Genomic DNA, 10,376 nt, shown 5'->3' on the forward strand with positions numbered 1-10,376 from the left:
TCAGAAACAATGAAAGTGGGTAACCAATGCAAGCGTACAACTTTTCTAAAGAAGAGCTTGGTTAAGTAGGAAGCATTAGTGCGTTTATTACAAGGTATAAAGTGGGTCATCTTTGAAAGCCTATCCATGACAACTAGAACATAGTCATGTTGTCGAGTAATGTAGGGTTATCTTATGACAAAGTCCATGCTAAGATCATTCCAAGGTGCATCGAAGATAGGTAATGGAGTGTACCAATCAATATTTTATTTTCTAGCCTTGGAAGTGTGACAAGTGCAACACTAAGTAGAGAGAAAGGGGAACTTGGGGTTCATATTTTCAATTTTCACCTTAACCAGTATTTGCAATATCTTCATTTTTTTATTTTTTTTTCATCAAAGGGGTTCATGTTTTAATGGGAGGAAGGAATTTGGGGGGAGAGAAAAAGTGTACTTTACACATTAAATTAATTTAAAAGTAAACTTCTTTAAAAAAATTAAAAGACTAATATAATAATTTAAAAAAAAACATTAAACATCAAATCAATAAAAATTAAAACAAATTTGAAGAATTAAAAGTTTCATTATCCCTAAAGAACTCATTTAACTTATCTATTTGTTAATCTTTAAAATATTTATTTATTTTTTGAAAAATTTAATTATTTAATCTTTATAATTTTGACATAGTTATAATTTAATCTCCAAAGTTTTGACTTAGATATAAATCAGTTCCTGAACTTTATTTTTTGTAATTTAACCCATGAAGTTTCAACCTCTTAATTAGTAATCCTTATATTTTAAGTAAAATTAAAAGATTAAAAATATTTTAAACATTTGACACTTATAATATTTATAAAGATTAAAAATGTTTAATAATTTAAAATATTAGTAATAAATTTTAAAAAAATTTTAATCTTTATAATTTTATTTTTTTTAAATATAAAGATCAATATTTAAGAAATTCAAACTTTTGGGACTAAATGGCAAGAACTAAAATTCAGAAATTGATTTACAATAAAGTCAAAAAATTTTAAAAATTGAACTATAATAAATTAAAATTTAAGGACTAAATTATAATTAAATCAAAACTTTAAGAATTAAATGATTGATTTTTTTTCCTTTTTTTTTTTACAAAATTTAATGAAATATAACAAAAAATTAAACTCAAACAGACGCACACCACCTCATTCATTTAAACATTTGTCCAATGACCGCAGAGAATCAACAACTTCGAAATTTCATGCTCTCAATAAATCTGAATGGAGCATCGCCGCCCATCACATTACAGGGACAAGTGGAGTGAGCAATATTACACGTACATATACACATGAGAAGCAACTTGGCCAATCCAAAATCCGTACAAAACGATAAGCATGCCTCGATTACGCATTACAATGGCTCACATACTGTATCATACGTGAGGTACAACATCAAAGTCCTAATTTTCAGATCAATTACAATTAACTTCCTTCTTGAGGTTAATAGCTTGTGGAAATTGCCCACCTTACTGATGAATCCTCTTATGACAGCTGCTACTACGTTCCATTAAGAACTCTGACTTCCTGCAAAACACATAATCCCTGTCAAAAACAATATTCAGGCTAAAAAGTTGAAGCCTGGCTATTAAAAAAGACAATTAATGAATCACGAGCACTTAAATCAACTGGAAAGAGTTATTTTCTTTTAATTAGAGGTTTTGAGTTTGAGTCTTGAGAATGCAGCAATGCAAGTGACCAATGTCATGCCTCAATTCAGATTAGTCTAAGCCTTGTTAAGTTCTTACAGCTTGAGTGAGGCAGGCCCGGGATACCAGGTGCTCACCAGGGGCAAAAAAAAAAAAAAAAAAAGACAACTAATGAACGACTCTCACCTATCATTGACGTCTGATCTACTTCTCAGCATCTCCGGCTGGGTCTGAGATGAAGTCGTTGCCTATAAGAACTTTAATGATTTAATTATGGCTTCATGCGATTGATAAAACACATGAAAAGTAGTTAAATGCCGTTGATCTGCATCACTGCATACTCACATTGAAGCAAAAATGCTTCCTACATCTGCAATGGACCTCCAGGTATTCTTCATAGGACTGCACAGGAAATAACAATCAATAACCAGAAAAAAGACACCATGAAACAATTTCAGTTACACCAGTTATATATAGACATCTGCAATCAACACTAGATAAACCTTTCTCCTGATAACATCATGCAGCAGTTAATTTTAATGAAAAGCAGCAAGTTCCCAGGAAGAAGGGGAGAGCAGGCCAAGGAATTGAATGACCCATTATACTCAAGGCAATTAAAATTGGGAACCCTTCACTTATAAAATATACAGTGTTGATATATGAGCTGATGGGATTCAAAATTCAAATTTTGCAAAAGGGATGAAAGGTTGTAGAAAATAAGATTATGTAACCAATAAGAATTCAACTTTCTCATGTGTCCAGAAACTACAAGACAGACAGCCAACGGGTTCGTTAATTTGAGGAAAATAAGAAAACAGCCGCTTTATGAAAATCCTGTTATTTGTTACACAACTGATGCTACTTAAAATGTTTGTCATATTTGTCATATTTCATCAGCAATCCTCCATAAAAAACTGATATTTGTCATATTGTTGCAAAGTTTATATGATTGCAAATCATCCCTTAAAGTCCTTATCTTAGGGGTAATCAAATAAACAGGGGTGGGATTTTCTTTCCTGGAAAGGGACGAAATTCATAAAGAGAAGCAAAAATAACTTTCACCATCTCAAGAAAATCATCCTCGGTTAGGGTACTAGCTAGAGGGCTTTCTGCAGAGAAACCCCAACCATCATATTGAGAAGCCACAACCTTGTCCACTTGTAGCTTAGGAATATTTGCACTAAAATAAGGGCGTTTGGTTCCTGCAACTTTTGACGATCCAGAAGAGAAAGGAAATGTTTCACTGGAAGTTGTCACATTGAATCTCTCGTTTGCTGGCAGAGATCTATTTTCTTCAGCTTGATTAGGGCAAAGCAATGAAGGATAAGCCATGGGCATTGACCATGGCATATGCAGTGGGTAAAAGTTACAATCTTTATTTCCCATGAAACTTTCAACATTCCCAGAATGTCCCTTCAAAGCAAAACCATCCAACGATGAACTGCAGATGCAGAAACCAGTAAGCAGGAAGCCTCCTGAAAATGTAGCTGAGAAACACATTAGAAGTTTACCTGCTCCGCATGGCATCTACATTATTCTTCCCATCAAGAAGCTCACAAAGAGCTTGACCAATATCTGTAGTTAACTCCTGGAAAGGATATGGTAACTCAGTCGTACAACATGTGCACAGTTTTTCAAAATCCTAGATGCACAAGTGAAAAACAAAAAGCTCATGATATAAAGGAAACCTGGCAATCTCTGCTAATTTTGACAGGTTTATAGTCATTCAATGGATTCTTGAGATGAAGAGTCTTATGAAAAGGTAAGTCATTTAACCGCAGCCATTTGACCCTAAAACTGCAACCCCAGGGATTACCTTTACCACTTCCTTCACTCCAAACATTGTCTCTCTTCCACCCAATAGAAGACATCATTTGTGCATACCCTTGGAAGTATCCACTCATGTTGACACTAAATATAAGGATCACTTTAGCTGAATTCTGCATGACAACCAAATTCCTCTCCAGAAGGTTAATTATTTTACTGCAATTCCATTTATATTCTAGATTCTAAATCTGAAGAAAATGTGAATTTCTAACATTATTAGTATAAGTTAATAACAGAAAAGGAGGGATCTTACATGAAAGGCTTCTTCCAGAATTGGTTCATTCATGATTTGAGTAGCCCAAACTCCTTTCTCTACTGACAAACGGATATTATGGTGGTTTAAACTTTTAATGATAAAATATCTTGCATTATATAATTTTTGCATTTCAATTCCATTTTGATCTCCTATATGATGACAAGAATATTCCACTTTATCTGCTCTAGTTGGATCACCAACCTCATTAGGCTTGTAACTCGAGCTCTCTAACAGAAGAATTACAAACTAGTTACAACCCAGAAGGGAAAGGAAACGAAAACTTGAAACAAATAAATAAATAAAATTGTGGCATGATATTTTTGAGACAAGATAACAAACATAATCACCACCTGGATCGTCTGAATTTCCAATGCCCAACTTCCACTCAGACACCGATGAATCAACAACTGATGCATTTTCCTTTGCACTATCAGAAGACATTTCCTAATCAATCTGTCATCAAGCCAAACAATTTTTAGACCAGAGCACAAAATGGATACTATCATCGACCAACACAAAACACATCAAGAAATGGTTAGGCAGAACAAATAATTTCACAAAGAATCTAGCTGTATATGTACATAAGAAAAAAACAACCAACAAACACGAACATTCCTATGCACCGACAAAATCGTTTTCATTTAGTCAGGATAGAAAGCGGATAAGCTTCAAGCAGTTATCTTCACCCAAGAACATCCTCTTACATTCATCATTTAGCAAGTCCATTTCATTCAAAAGGGTGAAAGAAAAAAGCAAACAAGGAAAAGAAACGCCCATGAGCTCCAATGCCAACTCAATTTTGATAGAGTCATACAGATTCATATATTCCATTTCATTTCAGTTAATACGATGCATAGTCCTTAGAAAACTCAGGAAGAGGGCAATGAGTTCGACATTTGGGAATCGCAATCTTTATCCGTCTTGTTCAAGCAATAGATATGAGTCTCAAGGATCAAAAGCATTAAGGCAAACTTCAAACTCCAACAACGAAGTAAGAACTAAATGAACCACAACAGACTCGACAAATGCTTTATTAGCAATCAGCAATTCCACCAAGCAAAGCAATTAATTAGTATATAGTAATGAGTAACGATGGTAAAGCAAGCAAGAAGTCAGAAATGGACAAGGTTCGCACCAATCAAGTGGCCGACACTCCCAGGACCATGCGGTGACTCAGTCGAACCCTAACAGTGGCGTTATTAGTCCTGGCTGCTTCTTTGTGTCAATTTCAATTTCTTTATCACCAGAACTGGAGAATTGAAGTTGAAGGGTTCTTTTCTTCTGCAGATTATATAACTTCTTCGTTCTTCGCCGACATACATGTAGTCGCGGGGTGTTGACTGTGCAGACCTTAGAAGAGGAACACCTTATCAGATAGCGTTGTCAGTTTTTTTCACGGTATTTTACCATGCAAAAGAATCAACGTCAGGTGATATCAAAAGTTAAAAAATTTTCACACTCTATCAGAGATTCATCAAACAGAGTAATGTTTGTTATAGGCCATATGAATTAGGAGACCAATACAGCAATTTGCTTCTTCATAAATGGGTTTTACAGTGACCTTCTAACTTTTCATAATAAAATTTTTAATATTTTTAATAATTTTTGAGAGTAGATGATTTTAAATTGAGCTGCCATTAATGAGGGAATAGCGTAGTTAGTTTTGTCACTTCACTTCTATCCGTTTTCCACAGCCTGCAGATAGTAAAATTGCTAAAAAAAAATTATCAGAGATAATGTTATTTACGATACTGTTCAATTTAAATCTCTATTTGGCGCCTAACATTCCCGCTAGAATCAATCCATATTAGTTATAAGAATCATGGTTGTTATTTTATTGTTAATAACTAAATTTACAAGAGTAAAGTTGTTAATTTAGGTATGCAATTACATGCATGTTTCCTATATTCAACAACTTCAACGTGATGATTAACAAATTTAATGTAAGTATTACTAATTTCAATTTCAAAATTAAACTTCAGCAACTGTATTTTCTATTATTTTGTAGAGGGTCAAAATTATAATTTTAAGAAAAATGTTAAACAAGTCTTTAAAGACTTATGAATAATTATCTTATTTCATGATATCCTTTTATTATTTTTCTAATTTGATGAGATTTTGTTTTTGGGTAAATATTTGATGAGACTTATTATTCCCACTTATTATCTATATCTATATCTAAAAAGGTGAGGCACATGTTTTTTCAAGATAAGACTATTATTGATGGCTGGTCAAATTGTAGAGACAATTATTTTTGACCTGTTAATATAAGTTTTTTTAAAAAATACTTAATTTGTAGGCCCTTATTTTTCAAAATTTTGAATTACGCTTCTATAAATTATTTTATTTTTAATAAGCTCTTATAATTTAATCAATTAAATATGTTAATCTCTAAAATTAAAATTTTTAATTTTTTACTTCTAAAAAATGAAATTAATAACTTTATATTTTTATTAAGAAAGTATATAAATTTAGAATTTTTAGAACTCAAAATTTATATAATTAGATTATGATGTTATGTCTTTTATAAATTTAAAAGTGTTTTGTTTGGAAAATTTAATTATTTATTACTAATTTTAGTCTTTAGGAATCAAATACTTAATTGATTAAAACTATAAAGGTTTAGTTAAAATAAAATAAATTATAGTAATTAATTTAAATTGAGAAAAATTATGAGGATTTAGAACCTGCAAATTAATTTTTTTTTCTTTAAACTTACTTCCAATTTAATCTTTTTCATATGACGAAGGGAAACACATTTACTTTGTTCACTCTAAGGGGAAAACCCTAACATTTCTTAGCATATGCTCGTTCTGTTAAAAAATATAAAGTATTTTTAACTGAATATTACCTTCAATAAAGTAAATACTTGTCTTCAAACTAACTCCATCTTTTCATATTTACCCTTATTTAATAGAGTATTTCACCCTAAAATAAATATAAATTGATTTATTCAATAAGGGCACTTTTAAAATAAGACAATGATTATATCTTGAAAGACTAAAAATGTCTTATATTTTTTTTATATTTAACTCTTTAAAAGGTACCTTATATTTTTTTAATGGAGGAAGTATGTGTTTTTAAACTTTGTTGTGACAGTTTGTGTGTGCGTGTATAGCTATTCTATAATTCTATAAATCATAATAGTACTACCAAAATAAATGTGATTATTTACGGGAAAAAAAGTAAATTATTTATAATAGATTCTAAAACTTTAACATGTTGGGAGAATTACTCTCTAAAAGAATGATTTAGTAACAGTTATTTTAACAAAAATAATAAGTAATAATTTTATATACTTTTATTCTTTTAATTTAACTTTTAAATATTTATTTGAGGTTAATTGAGTTTAATTACATATTATTTAATTTATTATCCAATCTTCAATTTTGAGATTTTAACTAACTAAATTTTAAATTTAAAAATATAAATGATATTTTTAATATTTTATATAGTTATTATTTTATTTTATTTATTTATATAGATTTTCTGTATTTAATTTAAAAGATATTGATGAAGATTATTTTAAATAAAAAAATATAAACATACTTAAAGATCAAGTAAAGAGTTAAATTGTAGAAAACTTTATTTATATTTATTTTAAATTATTTTAGTACAGTTTTCATTGAGAGTTATTAAAAATAGTTTATTATTTTATTAAATTATTAGGTTTTTATTTATAAACAAGGGGAGCACATGGCCGCCGAAGGCACGACTTTTTAATTGAAAAGAGGAATAGAAACAAGGCCGTGAGTGTAGGAGGAAAAATAAAACACAAAGGCCATCGTCCTTCATCTTCTTCTTTCCTCCAATTTTATTGATTGATGGGCTTCTCATATTTTCATACAGTACAGTTTGATTTTTAATTATACAAAGAGCTAATTTTTTTTTTGTATGGTCAATCATAAATCATGATTTTAAATTTTAATCAAAATTTTTAATATTTAAAAAAGATTTTATGTTAATTTTATTCTAATTTTCTTTTCTTCTTCCTACCTCTAAATTTTATGCTTTCATTACTATTGTTAATTAGTATGGCTTTATTACATAATTTTTGAGTTATATATTTTATATGAGATTTTTTTACTTAAATCGATTGATGTAACAACATAAGAGCAATTTGGTTGACTTGAATAATTATTCATGTTTTGTTTTTAGTGTGGGTAACATAGAACAGTTGTCAAATGTGGGGTTAAGAAAAAATTTTAATTAATCTACAACTTAATTTTTTATTTAATTCTTGAATGATAATTTAAAAAATAAATAATAAAATTAGAATAATAAAGTTAAATAAATTCAATTTATTTGTAGATAAGGAAAATTAAGTTTAAGTGATTGGGTTGTGATTGATTGCGCTATTAGTAATTTTTCAATTGAACTTGTTTAATTTATTTAATTTCAGTTTAGTTTTTTCTAAATTAATTCAAAAAAAAATCCTCTCACTATTTACCTTTTCATAATTCTAATTCAAATAGGTAATCCATTGACTTTTAGGAAGGCGACTTCGGTGTGTTTTATGTAAAATTAAATTTTATTAATTTTAATACTATTCGACAATAGTTTTAAAATCTTATAAAAAAGTGAGTTGTGTGTGTTGGCTTGATTGTTGGAGTGTCATACCCCTTGCTAGTAGTGAGTGTACTAAAAAAGATTTATTCCTCAATTTATGAAAATCAATGATTGTAGGTTTCAAATGTTTTTTACTACAATTTTTTTGGACTATCTAAACTTCTAAGAGTTTTGAAATGCGATATTGATTAGATGACTTGGATAGAAAATAAGAGTCATGCAATTAGAGGTATTCAGCTTATACATATCTCAATTGACCTAATATCATCTCGATCATATTGGAATGGGTCTCGTCTCGACCCGAAGACAATCGAGATGGACTTTGCGGGACGGGATGGAAAAGGAGTTCGGGATGGGACAAGACACGGAATTACCTTTGAGACATCCCACCTTGTCCCGAATATTATATATATTATTTTTATTTTAAAAATATGCATTAAATATATTAATTATATTAATATAATTTATACTTATATTAATTATATCAATTATAATTTCAATACTTGCAATTTTATATAAAATTAAAAATTTTTATATTAATAATTTTAATAACATAGAGGAAACAGGGTAATACCTTTTTTTTAATATATTAATTATGTTAATACAATTTACTCTTATATCTATCTATTTAATAACTTTTATTTATATCATATTTCTTATTATTTTGAAAGAGTAATTAGCTTAGCATATTTCAACTAAAGTAGAAGAATAATGATTTGATTTGTACTTGACTTACCTATTATTGCTGCTATTACAGCCCTAAAGATCACTTATAATTGCTATTATGATGTGTAATTGTGATTAATATAATTTGATAATTGACTTAAAATTGATGTGATTTATGTACTTGTATTATTTTAATTTTAAACTTAATAAATTATATGATTTAAAATTTTAATGAATGTTATTATCTAAATTTTTCTTTGACATTGTCTAATTTATCGGGATAGCGGGACGTCCCGATCACGTCTTGATCTTGTCTCGATTCCTAATGGGATGGGACAATTTTTAGGAAGGGATAGGACACCAGACAAAAATTTAGTCATGATTTTTTATTTGGGATAAGACATGGGATAGGGGTGTCCCGATCCCGTCTAGAGCCGGTAATTTGGGCCGAGCCCGACGGCCTAACCCGAACTCACCCAAAAAAAATTAGGGTCGGGCTTAGAAAAAATATGATATTTTTATATTCGGAGCTATTCAGGCTAGCCGGAATAGGCTCGAGGAAATTTAGGCCAAGCACGATCGGCTTTGAGCTTGGCTCGAATACCCGAATAAAATTTTTTTATTTTTACAAATATATAAAATATGATAAAAATTAATTAATTATTTAAGTTTTATGTCATTTTATACTAAAATACTATATATTTGAGTCTTATACATCATTTAAGTATAAATAATTTTATATTTTTTTGAAAATAAAATAATTAACTTTAAAGTAAAAAAATTAAGTAAAAATAATTTTAAAAATAAAATTCGGGTATTCGGGCTGCCAAAAGCTTAAAAGAAATTTGGGTTGGATTTAACTATTTGGGCTTTTTAAGGAGTTGGCCCTATTTGGGCCGAGTCTGAATAGGCTCGGCTGCTAAATTCCGAGCTCTAATCCCGTCTCATTCCATGAACACCGCTACATGCAATGCATAGATTTGGCTTGATTGAGAATCAATTGTATTGAGTTGATTGGTTGATTTAAACAGTGTTCGAAGAGACCTCGTGTTGTTTGCCTTTCATTTGTTATACATTCTATTCATTGCTCTTTATTTCAAATTTAAAGTTCGCTTGCCTAGATGAAGCTTTAACCATTTGCATCATTTGAAGGAACTAGGTGCTCCATGTAGGAGACTGTGGCCCAGGGAGTGCTCCAAGATTCCCAAGAACATAGTTACATGGCTATGACCTGGTTGTCATTCCCTTAAAATGCTGCATTTTATTAAATTTTTTCTAGTGAATTGATCTAAAAATTTACTTACTCTCGTTCCATGATTTACAACCATTAAAACAATAATTTACAAGTAAAATTCTTTAATTTGTTAATAAAAAGCTTGTCAAACATATCACATTT

General features: G+C 29.8%; 1 protein-coding gene across 6 annotated transcripts; it reads right to left on the minus strand.

Moving 5' to 3' along the window:
* Positions 1-1,205: 1,205 nt before the first annotated feature.
* Positions 1,206-5,040, minus strand: LOC129312045 (uncharacterized). 6 transcript variants are annotated; one of them, XM_054954603.1, is made up of 9 exons: positions 4,881-5,040; positions 4,096-4,198; positions 3,947-3,972; positions 3,351-3,602; positions 3,174-3,250; positions 2,725-3,103; positions 2,008-2,064; positions 1,849-1,910; positions 1,206-1,540 (listed from the first exon to the last, which is right to left on the minus strand). In XM_054954603.1, exons 2-9 carry the CDS (start codon positions 4,184-4,186, stop codon positions 1,483-1,485), a joined length of 1,002 nt encoding a protein of 333 aa, XP_054810578.1. In that variant the 5' UTR covers positions 4,187-4,198; positions 4,881-5,040; the 3' UTR covers positions 1,206-1,482. The 6 variants fall into 6 exon arrangements, 5 of the variants coding, with proteins under 5 accessions (XP_054810578.1, XP_054810577.1, XP_054810579.1 ...); XM_054954602.1 differs by having other exon boundaries at positions 3,743-3,972; XM_054954604.1 differs by lacking the exon at positions 4,881-5,040 and adding an exon at positions 3,743-3,804 and having other exon boundaries at positions 4,096-4,184.
* Positions 5,041-10,376: the final 5,336 nt, after the last annotated feature.

Source organism: Prosopis cineraria, unplaced genomic scaffold (genome assembly GCF_029017545.1).
Source record: "Prosopis cineraria cultivar Desert tree isolate PC_DT_omini unplaced genomic scaffold, ASM2901754v1 PC5, whole genome shotgun sequence".
NCBI lineage: Eukaryota > Viridiplantae > Streptophyta > Magnoliopsida > Fabales > Fabaceae > Prosopis > Prosopis cineraria.

Excerpts from the sequence above, each read along its gene's own strand:
- LOC129312045 (XM_054954602.1), bottom strand. The coding sequence starts at position 4,186 with ATGTCTTCTGATAGTGCAAAGGAAAATGCATCAGTTGTTGATTCATCG. Across the intron at positions 3,603-3,742 it reads TTCTGGAAGAAGCCTTTCAT|AATTCAGCTAAAGTGATCCT; the intron begins GTAAGATCCCTC and ends GTTGTCATGCAG. Across the intron at positions 3,251-3,350 it reads AAATTAGCAGAGATTGCCAG|GAGTTAACTACAGATATTGG; the intron begins GTTTCCTTTATA and ends TATCCTTTCCAG.